The 25,658-nt window shown below is 42.6% G+C and overlaps 1 protein-coding gene across 3 annotated transcripts in view; it reads left to right on the top strand.

Moving 5' to 3' along the window:
• Positions 1-25,658, top strand: part of PRLR (prolactin receptor) — a 157,748-nt gene that overhangs the window by 119,204 nt on the left and 12,886 nt on the right. For all 3 annotated transcript variants that reach the window (XM_019450661.2, XM_019450662.2, XM_053906921.1), the window contains 2 exons: positions 21,713-21,823; positions 24,622-24,754. In XM_019450661.2, the coding sequence (XP_019306206.2) occupies positions 21,757-21,823; positions 24,622-24,754 (200 nt within the window). In that variant the 5' untranslated portion in view covers positions 21,713-21,756. The remainder of the gene's footprint in view (positions 1-21,712; positions 21,824-24,621; positions 24,755-25,658) is intronic.

The following is a 25,658-nucleotide window of genomic DNA, read 5'->3' as shown; positions in this document are numbered from 1 at the left end:
CCCACTGAGTGTTTGGTTTAAAAGGCTACCTCTGCTACCCATGAGTATCTGTGAAAACACAGGCAAGAATCTAAGAACAGTTGCACGGTTGTCCAAGAAAAGCAGAAATACGGCTCAGTTTCAGGGTGAGAAGAACATCCAGAAAGCAATGTTCTTAAAGGAATCCAGGGAGAAAAATCTCTCTAAAAGAGAGATTGCAGTTCCTGGCCAGGATTCCACCAAAAGTGCCACAGTCCATTTTGTGGCCTTTAATCTGGTTTTTGGTCTCTTTAACTTAATTATTAACCCTTCAGTCTTGTCCCAATGTGATCACTCCCTAACAAGCTCTCCCTAGCAACCTCCTCCCAAGGGTGGAACAGAACGTCACTCTGACTGGCATGCCAGGTTCTTTTGCAAGAGCTTGGCATCCTCTGGGCTCTCCCCGTTCCATCTCTCCCACATCCAGCCTTTTCCCAAGCTCCCATCTGCACAACTCTGACCTGACTGCAGTGATGGAGGTATTGAACTCCAGCCCCACCCTGTCCAGTACACTAGCCATTAGCCACATGCAGCAATTTACATGTAAATTCTTTGAAAATAACTTTTAAAACTCAGTTCCTCAGTCACACTGGCTACATTTCAAATGCTCAATAGCCACATACTCCTCTAGCCTGAGGCTGTTACTGGCAATGGGGAGTTCTGGAAAGGAGGTTCTGGAGAAGAAGCCTAAAATTACCAGTTGTGTAGGGAGGGATAGAAAAGAGTACAAGGAACAAAATTCCAAAGGGGAAATGAAGGGGGACCAAAGAAAAACTGGATATCCTTTGCCAAGGGCCCAAACCTAGCCAAACATACATCTACTCCATCACAAAGCTCTCTATGTTGACACTTGCAAATAAAGGAGCCACTGGGGTCAGCTTTGGGTCCTGCTTCCTTCATTGTATGGCCACTGGATTCTGTGGGCTCCTTTTGAAGCAAGAGACAAAAGCAAAGGGGAAAATGTAACCAGCAGTGTCTGCCATGCCCAGTTATACCCAGAGCTGTGGATAGGAAGGAGGGGCTTTCTACCCTTCATCCCTGAAGCAACCTCCCCAGAGAAGCCCCCTGTTTCCTCCACCAGGTCACATCTTCCCACTGTTGGCTTGCATGGCACCTGCAGAACTCCCTTAATACTTGTGTCAAGTACATGTAAGTGTTTTACTAGCTTCTCTCCACTACCAGACTAAGTACTAAGGGGGTTGTTTGAGCAAAACACCATGTTCTCAGGGCCCTGCCCATGCCTGTTGCACCATAGATGCTCAGTGAATATTTGTTGAAAGATGGATTGATGAGTGGATGGGTGGATGGATAAATGGATGAGTGAGTGAGAACACTACACTAGGTACACCCTGCCTTTTTCTGAAAATGCATTCAAAAGGACTGAATCAAGGGGCGCCTGGGTGGCTCAGTCGGTTGGACGTCCGACTTCAGCTCAGGTCACGATCTTGCGGTCCATGAGTTCGAGCCCCGCATCGGGCTCTTAGCTGATGGCTCGGAGCCTGGAGCCTGCTTCCGATTCTGTGTCTCCCTCTCTCTCTGCCCCTCCCCCGTTCATGCTCTGTCTCCCTCTGTCTCAAAAATAAATAAACGTAAAAAAAAAAAAAATTTTTAAAAACAAAAGGGCTGAATCTTGATTTTCCTTCTTCCTCCCCATTCTCACTTAATTGGGTCCGTCCTGCGAGAATTTATTGTTCCACCCCCAATCCCAGCCTAATTCAAGGACCTTGGCCATTACATCTTTGATTGGACAAGTGAGTTTTTGTTAAGAAAGGGCTTCTTCTGAGGGAAGCTGAGTAAAGGGGAAAGAAGAAAAAAGAGTGAATATAAGCCGCTAAGAGAGACAAGTAATTATCTTGCTGCATCAGTAGGTCACATGTTTTGAATGAAGAAGCAGGTTTGAAAGAACATTGTACATGACTGAGAAGGGTTGATTTAATCCAGTAGAGATGGGATGTGCTTGTATAAGAGATGGACCAAAGTGAGGGGAGATAAGGGGACTTGGGGACTGGTAGTGGTTTCAAGAGGTGGCAGAGATACTCTGACACTCTGGCAACAGGCAAGGAGGTGGGGCTTTAACCCTTGCACCCATCTGCTGCCCCACCTCCCCACCACCCTTTGAACTTCCAGATCCTCCTACTTTACATACCAAGGATGACCAGAGGCTGAGGGGCCAAGGTAAAACAAGTGCCCAGCTTTGAGAGAACCCTACTGAACTTCTTAAACCACCTGAATAAGATGACCCCACCCTTCTCTGAGGCTCTGAAAGAGTTTTCCCATGAAATTGCCTTTCAACAACTTGTCAAAAGCTTAATGGTAAATAAAATATCCCTGGGTATTTTAAATAACCCTCAGGTGGACACAGTAATGGAATTCAGAGAAGTGGCGAGAATTCTTAAAAACAAAGAAACAGTCTGTGGGACATCAAGAACTATTGTGGGGTGCCTGGATGGCTCAGTCAGTTGAGCATCTGACTCTTGATATTGGCTCAGGTCATGGTCCCAGGATCATGAGATAGAGCCCCTCATGGGGCTCTGTGCTGAGCATGGAGCCTGCTTGAGATTCTCTCTCTCTCTCTCTCTCTCTCTCTCTCTCTCTCTCCCCCTGTCCCACTCACACATGCACCAGTACAGGGTCTCGCTCTCTCTCTGTCTCTCTCTCTCTGTCTCTCTCTCTCTCTCAAAAATAATAAACATTTTCAAAAAGTTAAAAAAAAAAAAGAACTATTGCAATCACTCTTTACTGTTTGGTGGGAGACGGGGCTCATGCTCAACCACACACACTAACACAGGGAGATTGGCTATCAGCAGCTGCTGAAACTTTTGCCACAACACAAATAAGCCATTTCTGTACTCCCCAAGTGGGGACCTTTTCCATGTATTTACACCATGAAAGGACAGGTTTTTATTAGGAGATTGCTTTTGTGGTATTAAAATTTTTTATTGAGACTTTTCCCCCCTCAATTATAAAAGTAATAATTTTTTTGTTGTTTGTTTTTAATTTTATTTTTTATTTTTTAAAATTTACATCCAAATTAGTTAGCATATAGTGAAACAATGATTTCAGGAGTAGATTCCTTAATGCCCCTTACCCATTTAGCCCATCTCCCCTCCCACAACCCCTCTAGTAACCCTCAGTTTGTTCTCCATATTTATGAGTCTCTTCTGTTTTGTCCCCCTCCCTGTTTTTTATATTATTTTTGTTTCCCTTCCCTTATGTTCATCTGTTTTGTCTCTTAAAGTCCTCATATGAGTGAAGTCATATGATTTTTGTCTTTCTGGGACCAATTTCACTTAGCATAATACCCTCCGGTTCCATCCATGTAGTTGCAAATGGCAGTATTTCATTCTTTTTTGATTTCCAAGTAATACTCCATTGTGTGTGTATATATATATATATATATATACCACATTTTCTTTATCCATTCATCCATAGATGGACATTTGGGCTCTTTCCATACTTTGGCTATTGTTGGTAGTGCTGCTATAAAGATGGAGGTGCATGTGTCCCTTCAAAACAACATACCTGTTTCCCTTGGATAAATACCTAGTAGTGCAATTGCTGGGTTGCAGGGTAGTTCTATTTTTAATTTTTTGAGGAACCTCCAGACTTTTCCAGAGTGGCTGCACCAGTTTGCATTCCCACCAGCAGACATTCACAGAGCTTCAAAGAAAAGGCTGGATTATAATGGGGTCTTTTAGGCAGTCAAGGACATTCAGAAATGCATTCCAGAAATCCAGGTGTTTATCAGCCCCTCTGCTTAGGCAAACCCATGGAAAACATCCCAAGCCATTTATATTTTGACTTGTAAATAAATTGGCAGTTAACATAACTTTGAGTGTCAGCAAAGCAGCAAACTTCCCTTTCAAATCATGTTGTTCTTGTGGTAATATTAAAATTAATTTCTGTCTCTAATGGTGAGTTGAGAAGCATGGGAATGCAACAATAGGATGTCTGCCAGGCCAAGGATGACAATCATTGTGGATAATCTTCCAAGAAGAGTGTTACAAAGAAAATGAGAAATTGACTAACCTTTTGAATATTGACTTCTTAATCTTTTTTCCCTTTGGTGGTCTCAGAGAGGATTGTCTGGAAGACATAACATCAATTATATGTTGTGCCGTGAGGTGATGTTACTATTGTAAAGCGGTGAGTCAGCAATGACTTACCAGGTTCTGCCAGGCCAAGGTCATGGTGGTCAGGTATGCAGATATTTGCACAGGCCCACTCTACCTCTGTGAGCAAATACATTGGTACAGGAAGCCTAGCAACCAATTGAGAGCTAGACCTACTGTTTGTTATGCTAATGGTATGGTGAACTTATTAAGAAATATATGGAGAGATCCTTTTATAATTGACAATGGCACTCACTTCTTAAGATGTTAAGCATATTTTAGCAGATTTTTCTAAGTGCAGCTGTCTTACTTTGGGATACAGAAACGCATCAGTATTCAAAGCTCACTTATAAAGCAACCACATCTTTGTTAGCTTTGTTACCCATCCATCTTTGAGTTCAAATTAATACACATGAACAGCTTCATTGGAAGAATCAGTAGGGTCTCATATCTGTCAGTAATGGGAAGGGCTTGTTGATTAATGGGAAGAACATGTTGCAGAGCTCAAGGTCAAGTGCTTTTTCAGTGGCTCTGTGAATTAAATAATGTATTATATGTGGCCTTATAAACTATTCGGTCAGTCATCCAACAAGTGCTGTTGAACACCTGTGAACATACACATGTGACAGTGTGAGGGAGCTAAAAATGTAGAGGAAGCAAGACAGGTTACTCTGAGACTTTGATGATGGTATTCACGATGGATCAGCCGTAGGCCAGATGTCAGAGATTTCCCACTTATTTGTAGGCCTGCTGCTTGGTTAAATATAGTAGCTGCCATCTCAGTCACTACAATGCCCAGCCTCTTTGTATCTTGGAAACTTAATAACCAAGGGTTTACTTGTCACCCAAGTCACAGTTCATTGGGCATCAGCAGGGGATGCAGGATCCTTCCATCTATTGGCTATGCTTGGCTCTTAGGACCTTTAAGTCCTTAATTTCATCTTCCTCTGGCCAGTAATGGGTGAGAGAAAGAGAGAGAATGAATGAGCAAGTGAGAATGTGTGGAAAGTTTTAAATACCAGGACCAGATTAGAAGTATATCACTTCTGCTCACTTTCAGACGCCACAACTCAGTCACCTGATCCCACCTAATTACAAGGGCTTCAATGAGGTGATCTTTAACTATGTGCCCAGAAAGAAAAGGAGAATCAAATTTCTGATGGACAGCAGAAGTTTTTATCATTCCTGGGAATGGTCTTCCAGGATTCTGAGATGGCAGGGAAAAGTAAATAAAGAGGAAAAATGCTTTCACACATTCTTGAGAATTTCTTCTTAGGCATGTTAACTTTCTCAGGTATGCACACAGCCTACTGTCAATGCTTTAAAGATTCTCCCATCAGGCACTTGACCAATGCACTTCATCTTTCCAAGCCTCAGTTGCCCCATATAGAAAAGTGAGAGGTTGGGTCAGAATCTTTTCAAGCCCTTTTTCCTTTCATATCCAAAATTCTAGAACTTCTGCTATCCATTTTCTCCTGAGACAAATAAGCAGGGAGGCAGGAAGCCAATGCCACTAGGGCAATAATTTATTTTTTATTTTAACTTTAATTTCTGTTCTTACTTCCCAAGCCCAGGTTTCTAGAAATTAAAATGTATATAATAGGGGCACCTGGGTGGCTCAGTAGTTAAGCATCTGACTTTGGCTCAGGTCATGACCTCACTGTTCATGAGTTTGAGCCCTGCTTCGGGTGAGCTTGAGCCCCCGTCTGACCTCTGCGCTGGCAGTGCAGAGCCTGCATGGGATTCTATCCCTCTCTTTCTACCCCTCACTCACTTGCAACCGCTCTCAAAAAAAAATTATATATATATATATATACATATATATATATGTATATATGTTTATATATATATAATAAACAAGGTTGTTACCAATATAATAGTGATTTTTTATGGCAAAATAAAGTTGTTTTGTGTGTGGGTGAATAGCACATTCACACACACATATATAACACACACAAAGGTTCCTCTGTGAAAAAATAATCTTGTTTGAACAGTCTTGCAAAACATATTCTCCTCCTACTCTCCTGCCCTGTGTTAGTCAGTTTTGTAGTGATAACATACAGTACTATTTCAGTGGCTTACAACAACATTTGCTTTTTGCTCACTTTATGTAAAAACAGAGGATCCGCTGTGGGCTGGCAGTGGCTGTGCTAGGATGGGATGGACTCTGCTAGGCTTATCTAGGTTCCACCTGTCTTCTCATTCTAGAACCCAGACTAAGGGAGTAGCCACTATCTGGGACATCCTGAGGGCAAGTGGAGAAGAAGAACAAGAAGGCCTAAGCCAAATCATGCAATTGTTTAAGACTTCTGTTCACACAGCAAAAACAATTACAACCATTCACGTTCCATTGACCAAAGCTTTCCACATGGCATTGAAATGGGATGTGTGTTCCTCCCACAGGATATAGGATTATGTTCAATGACAATGGATGGCAATATGCAATCCTGTGACAGTGAGAGAGAAAATATTTGAGGATTATAATCCAGTCTGCTTATACTCCCACTACCTCCATTGAAGTTCTAAATGCAACACTTTTTATGGAGACGAAACCACTGTACCTCCCTCCTTCTGTGGTGGAAAGTTCTTGGGTTAGAGACAGTTAGGAGGGAGAAGCCATCAGTCCCAGGGAAATAGAGGGATTAGCTAGTCCTCATTATAGGCTGGCACTGTTTTAAGCTCATTGCCAAAAGTGACTCATCTGATCTTCATAACAGCTTTATGAAGTCGGTCCTAATATTATTCCCATTTTACAGAAGAGGAAACTAAGGCACAAAGAAGTTAAGTAAGTTGCCTGTGAACACACATCTCGTCAGTGGCAGAAACAGGATTCCAACCCAGATGTTCTGGCTCCAAAATCCCTGAAGGGAAGAGAAATGGATGGTTCCTACGCCATGGGTGAGCTGGTTGCTAGTAAGCTATGCTTTTAGGGGAGACATAATAATAATGTCTGAAAGGGGCAGACATTATTTCAGTAAGACATTGCAAGTATGTTTTTCAAAACATACCAAAAAACTGGACATTCTCGGATCATTGGGATATAGGCCACTGTCCTAAGCACCATCCTGCATAATCTCTTCTCTCATGGAGTATACACGTTAGTGGAGGGAGACACACTATTGACAAATAGCTAAGGAAAAAATATCATAGGTCATATGATGTTAAGTGCCATGGAAAACAATTAAGTGGGACCAGGGAATGAAGAATACAGAGCAGTGCTGGAGATGGATTGCAATTTAAAGATTGTGGTCAGTGCAAGCCTTGCTAATGTGACATTTGAACAATGGTACAAAAGAAGTAAGGGAGATCAGTGTTTGATGAATGAATAAATGAATGCTCAAGCAGATCTAGCTATCCCCATGAGCCTTAAAAAAAAAAAAAAGGATTATTTATTACTTTACATACATACCCACCCAAGCTATCCTTTCCCCTGGTGTAACTCAAGCTCCTCTTCTCTCTCAACTGGCTGTGGCAACACCCATTCCACCAAAGGATTTCCTACAGGACAGAAGGGGATATTGGGAATATGCAGAAGTCATTGTTCACATTGTTCTGGGGCGGTGGGGGGGTGGGGAGGGTGGGATGAGAGGAGAGGGGTTGATTTAGGTTGTTGTTAGTACATCTAATATTGCATCTCAGAGAAGGCTGAGCATATTTTGCTCAACGAGGTAGTGAGCCAGATACAAAAACAGACGGAGCTAATAGAATTACTGATCAATGAGCAAATGAGAGAGTGCGAAGACTTTGGTGGTGTGCAGAGATTAACCTGACTAATATCAACACTGCAAAAGGAGAAGAGTATTTGCTTTCCTGCTCTCCCTCTCTCTAGGAATGAGAGGGGTCCGATCAGGAGGAGCCAGGACGTACAAAGCAACCATCCCCCCAAGAACTTTTAAGAAGTTCCAGGGGCACCTGGTGGCTCAGAGGTTAAGTGTCCCACTCTTGGTTTCATGACTTGGGATCATGACTCAGGTCATGATCTCCCAGTTGGTAGGTTCGAGCCCTGCATCGGGCTCTGCACTGACAGAGTGAAGCTTGCTTGGGATTTTCTCTTTCCCTTTCTCTCTCTGCCACTCCCTTGCTCATGCTCTCTCTCTCAAAATAAATAAACTTAAAAATTAAAAACAAGTTCCTTATGTGGTCCTAATGGAAATCCTGGATTGAAAACCACTGATTTCTGTGTAGCAGCTATATAAAACACAATCCACAATTTATGGTGTTTTTTTTAAAACGTTATTAGTTGATAGATGATCTCAAAAGAAACTGATTACCGTGACAATCAGGCCAACGTTTTCCACCATCTGTCCAAAGCGTGCCCTTGTTGGGGAGGACTGCAACTCACCCACATGTTATTCTTGCCTTCAAGCCAAGCAGGTTGCGCAAACACAAGCCTCCCTCCAGTCAGAGATGCTGCTGGGATGCTGTAGCCAGTGAGTGGAAGTGGTGTAAGCGATGCCTCCAGCCATGGGGATGCATTCAGCGCTCTGCTTTTTTTTTTTTTTTTTTTTTTTAATGTTCACTTATTTTTGAGAAAAAGAGAGTGCGTGTGGGAGAGGCAGAGAGAGAGAAGGAGACAGAGGATCTGAGTCATGCTCCTCGCACTGACAGCAGAGATCCCAATGCGGGGCTCAAACTCACAAACCCTGAGATCATGACCTGAAATTGGCTGAAATCGGACGCTCAGCTAACTGAGCCACCCAGGTGTCCCCAGCGCTCTGCTTTATTAAAGGGACTCCAGTGCAAAGGCACATGCAGGACAGGTGGCAGTTTACAGGCGGCAGGAGCCAGAAGAGCTTTCTATCGAAGCTCCTGTATGCTATACCAACCCAGGGTCCGCTCCAGCTTAGACAAACGCAGCCTCTGCGGATCATCTGCTTCTCACAGCATGGCACACGCCTCCTGCTGGATGCGTCTTCACAGAGCACAGTCTTCACCAACTTCTCCCCAGGTGGCACCTCTGGGAGTCCTGGGAGAGGAGGGAGGGAGGGCATTTTATATCAGTCTCTGTATTGTTTCTAATAGCTTTCACACAGCCATGATGTTCTGACTAAACTGCTGGGCTCTCATGGGATGGTCGTTTTATGTAAAACTAGTTCCCTTGTGGCAAGTTCCAGAAGTTTCCCACCAAAGGATGTCTCACAATAGGGAATAAGATGGAAAACTGAGAAGCGATAAAATGTGGACTGGATAATTGCAGTGATAAAAAATAATAATAATGGATGGTCACGTGAGCAAGGGCCCTGCTATGGAAGTTCACAGGCAAATGTGTAAATATGTCGTCTGGGCTCTGGACAGATAAACATGTGGGCACACATTTGCATGCGGGCACACGTTTGCATGCCTTCATTTCCCACACTCAGACCGGGGTTCCCGAGCACTACTTCTCCAGCTTTGTGGGTCTGCCTCAAAGAGCCGCTGCCACGTTCTCCTTAAAGCTTCTTCCCTCCTCTCTCAAAGACAGAAGACTAAGCTGGCTCCACATCTGGTGTTTGATAACACTAACATAGGACCCGTTCTCTTGTATGCAAAGTGTCATCCCATATCTTGGATTCACTTATTCATTCTACAGGCAGTCACTGACCGTTGACTTTGGGCAAAGTTTACATAATGGTCTTAATCTTGAGCCTTAATCTCCACCTCCTGATGCTCTCCCCACCCTACACAAAGTATGTCTTCTGGTTTCCAAACTAAATGTTGGCATTCTGTATTGGAAAGATGAGCGGGACTCCTGGAAATCAAAGCGTACCTATGGGGTTCTCTCCCTGTTATTTTAGCCTCAGGCCATGTAACCCAGGTGGAACAGCAGGTAAAGAGATCTGGCAAGCAGAGAACCCCAACCAGGCAGACCCCAAAGGAGGCACCTAATACATTTCCTAACGCTAAAAACAATGGATCAATGCATGTAAAATTTGTTCCCAAGAAGTAAATCTTTTTACATTTTTAGGACAAGAGAGACATTTGAAATTTGATTTGCATTCAAGTCAGGAGATGTGGCAGGCAGTGTCCTAACCATTTATGGTGGGAGACTCAAAATGAGGGGGGGAAGGCAAGAGGATCTGAGGTGCTCAAAGCTTCCTGACCATCTGAGACTTGTTTTTTTTTTAAATTTCCTGTATTCTTGTTCAAAGTTTCTTCTTAGAGTTAATAAATTCAAAAGTGTTGAGACTTGAAATTGATTCGTATCTGTACAACATTCTTAACTGTGTAAATACTCTTTACGGGGTATCTAGTAAGCTCAGAAAAATACAGCAAATGGATGATAGTTTTTGTTCTAATTTTTTCTTAGTGTAAAATGTAAATATATAAGAATGTAAAATGTAAATATTCAGAATAACTTACTTGAAACACATTTTACCCAACAAAACTCATCAGGTAATTTGTTCTTATTTACTACTCTTTTCATTGTTCCATCCAATTTATATGCTGCAAAATTGTGGGCTTTTTCTATTTCATCCCTTTTTGGTAAATAAGGTAAATATATCCATTTAAAATCAGGAGCTTCATCAAATTTTATTTTCTAATTTCTTATGTCTTTTATTCAATGTGCTTAAACCAACCAACCAAAAAAAAAAAAAAACCGGTTCACCCATTTTTCCCACCCCCACCCCTCCACCTCTGGCAACCACCAATCTGTTCTCTACATCTAGGAGCTTAATTTTATAGATATAGATAGATGATAGATATATTTTTTTTAGATTCCATATATAAGAGAGATCACACGGTATTTGCCCTGCCATGTGAGTTTTGATCAGTCTTAACAAAATCCACAGTTTGCCAAAGCCTGGAACAACTCAAATATCCATCAAGTGGAGAATGAATAAATAAGTTTATTTATGGTCTTTCATTCAATATGACATTAGGGAAGATAAATAAGATGCAGTGAAAATGAATTTTGTAAAATGACAAAAATTGTAAAATTTTGTAAATTTTGTAAAAGGGTAAGTCATTCAGCATTGTAGAATTAAAGAAATTAAAGAAGCCAGACATACAAGCTCAGAAAAGGCATGTTGTGTGATTCCAATTCTATAAAGTCCAAAAGTCAACTGTGGTGTTAGAAGTCAGAGGAATGGTTTCTGTTGAGTGGGTAGAGATTGGGAGGAGACGCTAGGAGGCCTTTTGGGGTGCTATTAGTGGTCTATTTGTTAACCTGGTTATAACATGGGCATATTCACTTTGCAATAATTCATTGAAGAGAATACTTATGATTTGGGCAAATCTTATGTGTGACAGTCTTTAAAGAAATCCAAATCTTGAATTGGGCCCTACTTGTATCCATCAAGAATTGAGCTTGCCATAGCTACGTAGGTCCTCAGAACAACTGCCTAGCATGATGATCCATTTCTAGAGTCAGGAGAAGTGAGTCAAAATTCTGAATAGAACACTGGGGCAATAGTGGCAGATGAGGCAGGCCAGGTTGGGTACTGCACTCAGGGGATCACCAGGTTTTGGGGAGCAAGTCCCACAGAGCAGTAGAGCTGAAATCCCCTGCATTCAAGGTTGGTTCAGGGGCTAAGTAGGGCAGAATATGCAGATGGTGAGTACACAGTAGGTCTACCAGTGGATAGAGAATGGGGAGTGGTGCATTGGGAACTGAGAGCTGTTATTTTTAACTCTCAGGGGCCACATGGCCTCCCCTCCTATGGTTCACCCTTTCCACTCTGGATAGCGGGATCAGCCCACACCGTGGGACTGTGGCCCTGATTTTCCATCCAGGGAGAGTAGGTCTTGTTTCTTAGAAAGGCAAGCTGTGAGGCCTAAATTTCCAGACTTTTTTTTTCCAACTGTTGGCGTGTGTAGAAGAGACTTGGCTTAATGGAAGAGGGTGATGAAGGGAAGCTTTCAGAAAACATGGCCTGGACAGCATCAGCATTGATGCAGAACAAAAACGAGGAAGAAGGGAGATTTTGTGGAGATCATACCACCATGGGACATAGCATTGTGGGAAAGTATATTTGAATAAGATAATCGGAGGTGGGAGAGCATGAAGATGGGGTGGGGCGTGGTCTTTGAGGATTCAGAAGCAAGGCAGCTGGTCACATGTGGCTGACTTCCCACAAACCTGCTCTTCATTTCCAAATCTTGAACTTTTATTTTTATTTTTATTTTTTGAGGGTTTTTTTAAATATAATTTATTGACAAGTTGGCTAACATACAGTGTATACAGTGTGCTCTTGGTTTTAGGGATAGATTCTCATGATTCATTGCTTACATACAACACCCAGTGCTCATCCCAACAAGTGCCCTCCTCAATGCCCATCACCCATTTTTCCCTTTCCCCGGCCCCACTCCATCAACCCTCAGTTTGTTCTCTGTATTTCAGAGTCTCTTATGGTTTGTCTCCCTCTGTTTGAAACTATTTTTCCCCTTCCCTTCCCCCATGATCTTCTGTTAAGTTTCTCAAGTTCCACATATGAATGAAAACATATGATATCTGTCTTTCTCTGACTGATTTATTTATGGCAGGATTTATTCTTTCTCATTGCCAAGTAGTATTCCATTGTATATCTAAACCACATATGCTTTATCCACTCATCAATTGATGGACATTTGGGCTCTTTCCATAATTTGGCTATTGTTGATAGCACTGCTATAAACATTGGGGGTACATGTGCCCCTATGAATCAGCACTCCTGTATCCTTTGGATAAATTTAGTAGTGCTATTGCTGGGTCATAGGGTAATTCTATTTTTAGTTTTTTGAGGAACCTCCACACTGTTTTTCAGAGCAACTGCACCACTTTGCATTCCCACCAACAACAGTGCAAGAGGGTTCCCATTTCTCCACATCTTCACCAACATCTGTTTCCTGAGTTCTTAATTTTAGCCACTCTGACTGGTGTGAGGTGGTATCTCAATGTGATTTTGATTTATATTTCCCTGATGATGAGTGATGGTGAGCATGTTTTCATGTGTCTGTTGGCCATCTGGATGTCTTCTTTGGAAAAGTGTCTATTCATATCTTCTGCCCATTTCTTCACTGAATTATTTGTTTTTCAGGTGTTGAGTTTGGTAAGTTCTTTTCAGATTTTGGTTACTAACCCTTTATCCGATATGTCATTTGCAAATATCTTCTCCCGTTCCATAGGTTGCCTTTTAGTTTTGTTGATTGTTCTCTTTGCTGTGCAGGAACTTTTTACCTTGATGAGATCCCAATAGTTCATTTTTGCTTCTATTTCCCTTGCCTTTGGAGACTTGTCAAGCAAGAAATTGCTGCAGCCGAAGTCAAAGAGGTTGCTTTCTACTCCAGGGTTTTGATGGTTTCCTGTCTCACATTTAGGTCTTTCATCCATTTTGTTTATTTTTGTGTATGGTGTAAGAAAGTTGTCCAGTTTCATTCTTCTGCATGTTGCTGTCCAATCTCCCAGCACCATTTGCTAAAGAGACGGTCTTTTTTCCGTTGGATATTCTTTCCTACTTTGTTAAAAATCAGTTGGCCATACATCTGTGGGTCCAATTCTGGGTTTTCTTTTCTGTTCCATTGATCTATGTGTCTGTTTTTATGCTAATACCATACTGTCTTGATGATTACAGCTTTGTAGTAGAGGCTAAAATCCAGGATTGTGATGCCTCCCACTTGGTTTTCTTTTTCAACATTACTTTGGTTATTTGGGGTCTTTTAGGTTCCATACAAATTTTAGGATTGTTTGTTCTAGCTTTGAGAAGAATGCCAGTGTAATCTGGAGGGGAATGAATTGAATGTATAGACTACTTTGGGTAGTATTGACATTTTAACAATATTTGTTCTTCCAATCCATGAGCATGGGATGTTTTTCCATTTCTTTGTGTCTTCCTCAATTTCTTTCATAAGTTTATTCTAAAGTTTTCATCATACAGATCTTTTACATCTTTGGTTAGGTTTATTCCCAGGTATTTTATGGCTTTTGTTGCAACTGAAAATGGGATGAATTTCTTGATTTCTCTTTCTGTTGTTTCATTATTGATGTATAGAAATGCTACTGGTTTCTGTATATTGATTTTGTATCCTGTGACTTTGCTGAATTCATGTATCAGTTCTAGCAGCTTTTCAGTGGAATCTTTCGGGTTTTCCATGTAGAGTAGCATGTCATCTGCAAAAAGTGAAAGTTTGACTTCTTCTTTGCCAATTTGGATGCTTTTTTATTTAATTTTGTTGTCTGATTGCTGATACCAGGACTTCCAACACTATGTTAAACAACAGTGGTGAAAGTGGACAACGCTGCCGTGTTCCTGAGGAAAACTCTCATTTTTTCCCCCATTGAGGATGATACTAGCCATGGCCTTTTCATATATGGCTTTTATGATGTTAAGGTATGTTCCTTCTATCCCTACTTTCTTGAAGGTTTTTGTTAAGAAAGGATGCTGTGTTTTGTCAAATGCTTTTTCTGCATCTATTGACAGGATCACATCGTTGTTATCCTTTCTTCTATTAATGTGATGTATCACATTGATTGATTTGCAAATATCAAACCAGCTATCCAGACCAGGAATGAATCCCACTTGATCATGGTGAATAATTCTTTTAATATGCTGTTGAATTTGATCTGCTAGTATCTTGTTGAGAATTTTTGCATCCATATTCATCACGGACACTGGCCTGTAATTCTCCTTTGTAGTGGGATCTCTGTCTTGTTTGGGAATCAAGGTAGTGCTGGTTTCGTAGTATGGGTCTGGAAACTTTTCCTTCCATATCTATTTGGAACAGCCTGAGAAGGATAGATATTAACTCTGCTTTAAATGCCTTGTAGAATTCCCCTGGGAAGCCATCTGCCAGGACTTTTATTTGTTGGGAGATTTTTGATAACCAATTCAATTTCTTCACTGGTTATGGGTCTTTCCAAATTTTCTATTTCTTCCCAATTGATTTTGGTAGTGTGTGGGTGTCTAAGAATTTGTCCATTTCTTCCAGATTATCCAGTCTGTTAGCATATAATTTTTCATAGTATTCTCCAATAATTGTTTGTATTTCTGTGGTGTTGGTTATGATCTGTCCTCTTTCATCTGTGATTTTACCTATTTGGGTTCTCTCTCTTTTTGAGAAGTCTGGCTAGGGGTTTATCAATTTTGTTTATTTTTTCAAGAAACCAGCTCTTAGATTCATTGATCTGTTCTATTGTTTTTTTGGAGTCTCTATTGTTTATTTATGCTCTAATCTTTATTATTTCTCTTCTTCTACTGGCCTTGGGGTTTCTTTGCTGTTCTTCTGGTTCCTTTAGTTGTGCTGTTAGGTTTTATATTTGGGATTTTTCTTGTTTCTTGAGATAGGCCTGGATTGCAATGTATTTTCCTCTTAGGACTGCCTTTGCTGCATCCCAAAAGGTTTGGACCATCATGTTTTCATTTTCATTTGCTTCCATATATTTTTTTAATTTCTTCATTAATTTCCTGGTTGACCCACTTATTCTTTAGTAGGATGCTTTTTAACCTCCATGCATTTGGAAGTTTTCCAAATTTTTTCTTCTGGTTGATTTCAAATTTTGTAGCATTGTGATGTGAAAATATGCATGGTCTGATCTCAATTCTTTTATATTTATTGAGAGATGTTTTGTGACCCAGTATATGATATACCTTGGAGAATGTTCCATGTGCACTCAAGAAGAATGTGTATTCTGCTGCTTTTGGATGAAAAGCTTTTGTTCTGAATATCTGTCAAGTCCATCTGGTCCAGTGTATCATTCAAGGCCATTATTTCTTTATTGATTTTCTGCCTAGATTATCTGTCCATTGTTGTAAGTGGAGTATTAAAGTCCCCTGCAATTACCATACTCTTATCAATAAGATTGCTTATGTTTGATTAATATATTTGGGTATTTAATGTGGGGGGGCATAAATATTTACAATTGTTAGCTCTTCTTGATTATCAGACCCCATAAATATAATATAATGCCCTTCTTCATCTCTTGCTGCAGTCTTTACTTTAAAATCTAGTTTGTCTGATATAAGCATGGCTACTCCAGCTTTTTTTTGACTTCCAGGAGCATGATAGATGGTTCTCCATCCCTTCACTTTCAATCTGAAGGTGTCCTCAGGTCTAAAATGGGTCTCTTGTACACAGCATATAGATAGGTCTCATTTTTTTATCCATTCTGATACCCTATATCTTTTGATTGGAGCATTTAGTTTATTTAACATTCAGAGTTATTATTCAAAGATAGGGATTTAGTGTCACTGTGTTATTTCATGCTTGTGGTGATGTCTCTGGTCCTTTGTAGTCTTTGCAGTGTTCCACTCACAGACTCCCCCTTAGTATCTTTTGCAGAGCTGGTTTAGTGGTCATGAACTCCTTCAGTTTTTGTTCATCTGAGAAATCCTTTATCTTTCCTATTCTGAATGACAGCCTTGCTGGATAAAGGATCTTGGCTCCCTGGTTTTTCTATTCATCACATTGAATATTTCCTGCCACTCCCTTCTGGCCTGCCAAGTTTCAATGGACAGGTCTACTAGTACTCTTACCTGTCTACCTTTGTAGGTTAAGGCCCGTTTGTCCCTAACTGCTTTCAGAATTCCCTCTTTCTCTTTGTATTTTGACAGTTTCACTATGCTATGCTGTGGAGACCTAATCCTGTTAAATCTGAAGGGAGTTCTCTGTGCCTCCTGGATTTGGATGTCTGCTTCCTTCTCCAGGTTAGGGAAGTTCTCAGCTATCATTTGTTCAAGTAAACCTTCTGCCCCTTTTTCTCTCTTCTTATTCTTCTGGAACTCCTATGATACAGATATTATTACATTTCATTGAAACACTTAGTTCTCTAATTCTCCCCTCATGGTCTAGTATTTTCTTATCTCTCTTTTTCTCGGCTTCATCATTTTCCATAATTTTAAACTTCTATTTTACTTATTCTCCCCTCTGCTTCCTCCATGCTTGCTGTCACCACATCTAGTTAATTTTGCACCTCATTTACAGCATTTTTAATTCATTATGATTATTTCTTAGTTCCTTGATCTCTTCTGTCTTCTATACTTTTTTCAAGCCCAGCTATTAATCTTATGACTATTGTTCTAAATTCTTGCTCAGATATATTGTTTATATCTGTTTTGAGCAATTCTCTAGCTGTCATTTCTTCCTGGAATTTCTTTTGAGGAGGTGTATTTTGATTTGTTCATTGAAGTAACCCTGGAAAAAACATTTTTAAGGTGGGGGGGATGGAAGAAGCCTTATCCCATACAAAGAGAGTAATGACAGGGATGAGAAAAAAGAAAAGAAAAAAAATTAACCAAGCAGAAAATCAGAGAAACTATATGGCTTAATCCACAGAGCGAGAGAGAAAAATAAAGAAGAAGTAAATACAGAAGAGGTGTAAAAAGAATAGATTAAAAATGTCTCCTTAAACAAACCAACAACCAGAATAAACAGACTAGAGAAGGGAAGAAATAAGAGGAAGAAAAGGAAGAAATAAATATATATTTTTATGGATTTATATATATAATTGACCAAGAATCAAATCAGAAAATGCAAATCCACTGAACCGATATCTGATGGTTTCTTGGAATCGGTGGCAGTGCTGGTCTGGAGAAGGGGCCATCTGGTTCAGTCAGTGTCAGTCTTGCTCCAGTAGATAAGCAGTTACCAGGCACAGAGGGGCATGGTTTGGTGTAGGTGGGTCCTGCCTCCACTGTGGGCCCATTGTCCATTCCCTGAAGCCCCACCTTGTTGGTGATAGGGAGAAAATTGGCAACACCCCTGTCTCTCCTCCCCAGACTGGGTGTCCCAAACCACTCTGTTCAGACCATCCTCACAGTGCCCCAGTTTGTTCTGCTCCACAGTCTCTCAAGCCTCCCAAGCTCTCAGGTGGGATTCAAACCCCAGTGTCTTAAAGGATCCCCCTCTGTGTGCCCTGCTCCTGGGGTTGTGCCACTCTGCCCAGCCAGCTGACAAAGGGCCTCTGGTTCCTCACAGTGCCACGTGGACACGAGCGGCACAGTTCGTTCCATGTCTAGAAGGATCCCACTCCGCATGCCCTGGTTCCATCCTAGACAGCCAGATGACAAAGAGCCTCTGGCTGGCAGGTGCCTGGAGGGTCTTTTGTCCTTGGAGCAGCTATTTGCTTTATTCCCACAGCACAGAGAGGATTGCTGTCTCTAACTGCACCTCAGACTGGCTACAGAGCCCAAGGCCAGCTCCCCTCCTCCCCAGGTGCGCGAATAGGCAGCTGGCTCCAGTCCAGAGAAAGCCCCAGTTAGAAATTGGTTCTTTGCCTGTTTTTTTCTGTTTCCCAGCCCATGGTTTTTTCCTCTTGTCCAAATACAATCCTATATTTCCACAGCCTCTCTTTCCCCTCCTTTTGTCTCTCCACAGAAGGGGATCCCTTCCCTCCGTTCTTATGCCACCCTTTTTATCTCCACCAGTTTGAAATCATGTACCTCTGGCCCGCCACGTTGTCCCTGTGGGCCCCTGGAGATGTTTCTGTCACTCTGTAGCCCGGATTCCTGGAATTCCAAGTCTTCTGGCCTCAATACTGCTGTGTTTGAGGGACAAGGGAACTTCAGGTCCCAATATTTCTCTGCCATGTTGACTCCTCTTTCCAAGTCTTGCATTTTTAAACCACAGTCACACCCAGGGAGCTAGTGAAGAGTGAAGCCAGTATAATTGTCTTTGAACTGATGTATGGGGCTGATGTTTTCCTGTTTGGAATGCATCCATGTATTTGGAGCAATTTGCCCCTATAACCGTCTCTAAAAGCGTCTCTAAAAGAGGGTTGTGGACCCTCTTTGGGTGTTCCAGCCCCAGTTGGGATCCATGAGGAGGTCCTTGATTAAGATCTCGCTTGCAGTGGGGGCTGGGAATGGGTGCATGGGAGGGTGGCTTAGAGAAACAAAAAAACAAATTTATCCCTAGACTAGCATTTACCAGACATAAAAGTATGTGTAGTTCTGGAAAAAACACAGTATGTGAGCAGGGTTAACATTAGGCATGGCTCCCTTAGGTTAGCAGCTGTGATTTCCTTGCCATGTGAAGGTGTACTTTCCCCACTGTGTTTGCCCTGCTGGGAATAAGGTGCAGGATGAGTTGAGAAATTACTGATGAAGCACAGTGACAACACCGCTAAGAGTCTGTCTAATTCCCCGGCATGGGGATTTCAGGGCAGCAGAAAGTGAGTGGTGGCTACTAACCAGATTCCAAGACAGCTGAGGAAATCCCAGAGGAAATGAGTTTGTTTGTTTGTTTGTTTGTTTGCTTTTCGGTTCGTAAAATATTTCCTGAAAGCATTTTTATAGGAAAACTTTATTTAAGAGAGTTTCTTTGAGCCTGGACCAGCACATGGAAGTACGAGCATTGGCAATGTCTGCTCCTACCCGCCCCCACCTTGCCCTCCCCATCCAGTCATTTCTTTTGCAAATCACTTGGAGCCTTGACTTGGCAGAGCTGTCCAGACAGCATCTGACCTTGCCTAAAAATTGTGATTTATAGCATGTTGATCTCAAGCATTTTAATGCAATGCCCCAAAGAGCAGAGAAGTCTCAATAAAAGGATATTCTAGAACTTCTTCAGTCAGTGGGCCAAATCCCATCCCCAAGCCAGGATGAGATAGATCATAAGATCTCCAAGACAAAAGAACTCTTCCAAGGCTATATGGACCTATTGAAGCTGGATTTGTGAGAGCAAAGTATTGTGAGAGCACAAGTAGGCCCCGCAGCCTGACTGTCCTGGCTCCATGCCTGCTCGGGGCCTGGCGTGCTGCTCACTCGGGTCCCTTGCTCTTGTCCCCACTCTCCCTGCCATAGAAGGAGGAATTATTGCACTGTCCATCACAGACTGTCTGCAAATAAAGCTGATTCTCAGAGGTGCTCAGATTTACTACATTTCACTCTCCCAATGGCATGTGACTGACCATGTGTTACCCCTCTCTGTACTTCAGTGTCCTCACTTGTTAAAAGGGGAGGTAATAGTCTGTGCCACTCATGGGGCTGCTGTGAAGGCTAGATGAGGTGCAAATGATTACGACACTTAGCACAGTGACTGTGCTCCAGACATGGTAGGCATGATTATTCCCATCATGAGCCTCTAACCACTTGATTTAAATTAAATGGCCTGAGGAGGCACCTGGCTGCTTCAGTCAGTTGAGTGTCCCATTCTTGATTTCGGCTCAGGTCACGATCTCACGGTTCATGGGATTGAGCGCCACATGGGGCTCTGCACTGACAGCCTAGAGCCTGCTTGGGATTCTCTACCCCTCTGTGCCTCCCCCACTGTCTCTCTTACATGCTCACATGTGCATGCTCTGTCTCTCTCTCTCTCTCTCTCTCTCTGTCTCTCTGAAAATAAACATGTTTTTTTTTTAAGTTAATTAATTAAATGATCTGAGAGCTTAGATGGGGCAGGTGGTTTAGAATGTGCAACCTGGGAAGGAGGAGGCATTAAGAAGGAATCCTGGAAGAGTAACTAGAAGGTCCCCAAAGAATGACATGCTGGCTGCCTCACAGGAGGCCATTACTAAACCAAGAGCCCCAAAATAAGAGGGTTACTTGATGGTGCCTAGGTACCCCAAATCTCTGCTGTCACTAGGATTTCTACTTCCCAGTATGCCTCGTAGGGAGTGGTATCAGGTGGAGAAAGCCTTCTAGAAGTTGTCCCTTAGATGGTATCCAGCTGGTAGGTGGGGAACCCCCCACTCTGGCCAGGAGGAATGGGGGAAGGCTGGTCTTTTCAGGGTTCATCAAACAACACTCAGCCATTTCAAATGTCTCAAGACAGGCAGCCTTGCCTCTGGACGGTCTTCCCTTGATTACAAAAATCATAAAATTTAAAAGAAAATATATGCCATGTGTTTCCAAGAATTTACACTTAGTTCATCAAATCCTTTGTTTTCTGAGAGTGTTTTGGAGTCCAACAAGACTATTGAGGCTTTTTCAAATGTCTTTAAAAATGCTTTTTTTTTTTAAAGAAGGACATTAGAAGGCTTTGAAATTTGTTCCAAGAGTAAAAATAATAATATTAATAATAAATTGCTCAAAACTCTCAACCCCTGCAGGTTCAAAATTTACTTAACATTCCAAAACCAATAGACTTGAATTATTACGGGGGTTGTCATTTCTTGAAAGAGGAAAAAGAAAGAGGCTCACTGGAGTTCACTGGGCGGTTCTCAGTTGTGCCCATGGCCCAGCCGACTTCTTACTTAGCTTACACCTTCAGAGGAAGCCCCCCCCTAACTTGGCATCAATGAGGGCAGGTTAAAGTCATACTGAGGGTACTTGGCTTTTCAGCCTGGCTTATTTTTGACTGGTGGATCAAAGCCCTCCAAGAATGGCTCTCTTGTGGGGCACACGATCTGTGTCACATAACATTGGTGGTGTATTGTTAGGTGAGCAAAGAGTGGAAACAGAACAGTTTTTCTTTGAGGTGTGTGTAAATGAGCGGCTGCCAAGCAGCTGCCCTTGAACGCTGTCTTCTGGTGACCTCTGGTGGTAGAATTTGTCCTAGCATGTGTGCATGTACGCTTCTGAGCCAAGCCATCCAACCATGTTACAATTTTCCTACATTCCTTTCCTGCTGTTTTGTCATTCATGTTAGGCAAGGAGCAAGAATCAGTTGCAAACACCCAGAATAAAGTGGTGCATGTGCCTGACCAGACTGTTATTTCACAAAAAGTTGCCTGGTGCCTTTTCTTTCAGTGAAAGCCTGATACATTTCCTGTAGAAAGAGAAAAGAAGCTAAAATGAAGGAAAGTGTGGCATCCACAATTTTCGTTTCGCTACTTTTTCTCAACACCAGACTCCTGAATGGTAAGTAAGAGACTGTCCTGCTCTCTTTAATTCCATGGGGTGTTTCTTGAGAGGGTGGAGAGTCCATATAGTCCTCTTGTACTGCAGTTACAAGAAAGGAAAGTGTCAAAGTGATTTGCTGCTATTAATTTGCAGTATTTTTTTGGCACTAAAATTAATGCAGAAATTAATGCAAAGGAAGCAATGCGGTGAATGCAAAGGCATGTCCCTATGTTGTGCCTTCTGTCCTCACTCTGGGAATGCAGTGAAGCCGCTGTATGAACAAGACCAGAGTCTCAGTCCAGCCTTCCAGCTACTACTAGCTATATATGGAACCTTGAGCCAATCACTCAATCTCTCTGGGGTTCCGCTTTTTCAAAGTGAGGATAATGATGTTCCCTCCACCTCAGATGAAATAATATATATGTGGAAAATCTTTGAAAAAGTGTAAAGAGATAACAGGGATTGCTATTACATGGTCGGAAACATATAGCCAACTCTGTTGTCTGTGCCCATGGGAGAAATGAAGTTCACAGAGCCAGCATGCTGGTAGGTACATTTCGGTGCCGCCACCTCTGTGTATCTTTGGGTGTGGATACTTTTGTATATACTTCTGTGTATTAACTTCTCTATGTGTATCTGATTGCAAATGCTTCTCTGTGTATACCAATGTAAGTATACGTCTGTGTGTGTACCTCCATGAATGTGTATATTTCAATGTGTGTACCTGCCTGTGCTCTCTGAGTATGCATATGCATGTATGTCTTTGGGGGCGGGGGGGTGTGCATGTGTGTGTTTGTGAGGTGGGCTCTATGTGGGTATTTGTGTGTACCTGTGTGTATGGTGCCTATGTGGTTGTCCCTCTGTGTGCACTTTATAAGGATAGTGAGACAGTCCATTAATTTTCACTGTGTCCGCTAAAGTGAATGAAAGGAACATTTGACTAATCATAATTTCACAGCTGTGCTCTCCTCTCTTGAGTTTCCTAGAAGTACTATGAATAACCAGTGAAATGTAGAAGAGATAAGCTTCCAGAGAGAAAAGGACAATAGAGATCAGTATAATCCATGGGGAAACTTGAAGTGCTCAAATAATCATCAGTTGCCTTAATTGTCTTCTGAATATACTCATTATTGAGCCATAAGTTTGGGGGGGGGGGAGAGTTGGTTAATAAACCTTTCTGTCCCACACACTCCTTCCCACCCACAACAAAACACAGCAAACAAATTGTTTCAACCTGTGAGATTGTCTTGAAGAAATTTTCCCTGGAGGAGGAATGATGTTACAAATATCAGCAGACCTAAACCCAGGCGGGCTGGCATGGATTCCAAGGTTTTCTGTAGTTCTTTGACGGTTTTCAGGGGGACTGGGAGCCAGAGGTAGCTTGGCTCCCGCTGACATGATTAGCCCAGTGTCCTCTGCCCATCCTATGCACCTCATCATATCATTCCATGAAATTCTTTCTGGCTAGTTTTGCCTGGTACCCCTTCTTCCATGCCTGTCCTCCTCCGACTTGCCCTTTCTGATCTGGTGCTCAGCAAGAAATTCTGGCCCAGGAGCCAGCAGGAGGGGGGTGGGGGGGGGGTGGGGAGGGGACAAGTGTGAGAGAAAACAGACAGAACCCTCCCTCCCACCGAGTTGCTGAGACTGACACCTTTTGAAAGCTCTCCTCTCTGCTGCTGACTTTCTCCACTAAGCTCTAGCTCAGGCATCCAGCTTGGGGAAAAAGGAGGATCAGCTGGGGTTCTGTGGATGGGCACGGTGGCACTCCTAGCCCAGCAGCACAGGGCAAACTCCCAGGGCCACTCTTTCCCCTCTTTGGACCTGACAGATAAGGAAGAAGAGAGGGGGCAAGCTCACCAAGAGCTTTGGGGATTAAGCAAGTAAAAAACCCCATTCTCTTGACATTATATTTTCCACATCACCTCATTCAGACCTTCTAGCTTCCAACTGGGATTAGACACAGCTCTTGTATAATAATGGTAGCTGGTAACCAGGAGGGCAGCTCTCCACTCCCTCACCTCTTACCATGCCTCCCACCCCCAAAAGAGTCATAAAACTACAAAGAAGCCCTTTGCCACTCACCACAAAAAGACCCAAGGGGAAGGGGGAAAATATAAGACAAAAGGGACTAAAAAACAAGATTCAGAAATGGGGGTGGAAGAATGAGGAGACAGAGGGTGAGACTGGGTCAGAGGTCCAAGCCAAATGGAATCAAAGGAAAATGAAGGCCACAGATTGAGTCAATGGTGTGGGAATGGCAGAAAGATGGAGATTTGTGAGCAGATGAAGTGCCAGAGAGCCCTGTTTCAGCAGAGTGTCCCCAGGATGCTGGTGCCTGGGGGAGAATTCTTTCCACAGTCACCCTTATACTGTGAGATGGTGTCAGTTTCATAGACTCTGGGATTGAGGAAGGGCCATGTCGTCTTCAGTCCATGTGTACCCTTATAGTCAGTCACCAATCCCAGTTAGTTTCTTACCTCACAGGACGTACAAGCACAGGCATACACACACACACACACACACACACACACACACAGCTCTGTCTCTCTGTCTCTCTCTCTCTCACACACACACACACACACACACACACACACACACAGCTCTTTCTCTCAGTCCTGCCAACATCCGGGCAGCCCACAGAGGAATGTTACCGGATGCTGACACTGTGGCATTTCTGAGCAACCCACCCCTAGGCCTGCTCACCCCAAGACCTCATCACTGGGCTGGTCCCACGAATCTGCTTCTGTCACCAGCAGGATGGTCGAATGGTTGAATGCACCCTCATCTTTACCTCAGATGCTTCTGGCTTTTTCTAGGACAATCACCTCCTGGAAAACCTGAGATCCTTAAATGTCGTTCTCCTGAAAAGGAGACATTCACCTGCTGGTGGAAGCCTGGGGAAGATGGAGGTCTCCCTACCAATTACACACTGACTTACCACAAGGAAGGGTAAGTTTTCTTCTGTGCTATCAACCCACGTGACCGCTCTCAATCTCCCAGCCCAAAGAACACTGGTTCTGAGTTAGAATTGCCACACTTCCCTGGATTGACACTAGTAAGGCTCCTACCACTGGGGCAAAGAACTTACTGTTCATGTCCACATTCTCGTGTTAATGTCCTTCAGGAGCTCCCTAGATGCGCATAAGCTCTTTTGCCACCCCAGAAATATAATACGGCATTGTTTCCACTGCCTGTCTGAAGCTTAGGTTGTAGCCCAAAGTCACATATGAATCGTTCCTGAGTGCTCATTAATTTTAGATGCTTATCTGTAAACCTTGTGCCATGTGTAATTTGTCTTTTAGTAATTGTTACTTTTGCGATATAAGTGGATTATCATGTAATCCTTAACAACCATGGTAACGTTAGGTTTTCTAACTTGTATTGTGACCAAGTAAAGAGCCCTCAAAGCAAAGGAAGGTAAGGACTTTTCCTTAGCATTTGCTGATCCAGGATCCAGGATCGTCCCGGGGGTGTATTTGGAGCTAAGGTTTCAGTGAGGGCTGAACAAGGTCATCTCCAGGGGAAGATTTTGTTTTACTCATAATGAAACCTTTCTGGAAATCCCAGGAGGGCTGTAGTCCTGTGGTTGCAACAGCTGGCCCACCTCCCAAGGACTGCACTTTGTTGGACACAAAGCTGTCATCCCTTCTGGGACCCAAAGGAGGATGCATGTAAATAGATTTCAGGAACTCACACGGGTGACTGGAATCAAATACACCTTCACACCTTGTGGCGGGTCTTGCAGTGAGGCTGTGAAGTCTAAATGTGAGCAGCCCAGTGAGCCACCTGGTCCTGAACTCTCTCTTTTCTGAGTCCCTTGCCTCTGTTGTTGACTTAGTGCAGTCTGAAATAC

The sequence above is a fragment of the Panthera pardus genome, unplaced genomic scaffold (assembly GCF_024362965.1).
Source record: "Panthera pardus isolate Hobbes unplaced genomic scaffold, ASM2436296v1 HiC_scaffold_2, whole genome shotgun sequence".
Classification (NCBI taxonomy): domain Eukaryota; kingdom Metazoa; phylum Chordata; class Mammalia; order Carnivora; family Felidae; genus Panthera; species Panthera pardus.
Note: the sequence above shows the minus strand (reverse complement) of the source record. Positions and strands in the feature narration are given on the sequence as shown.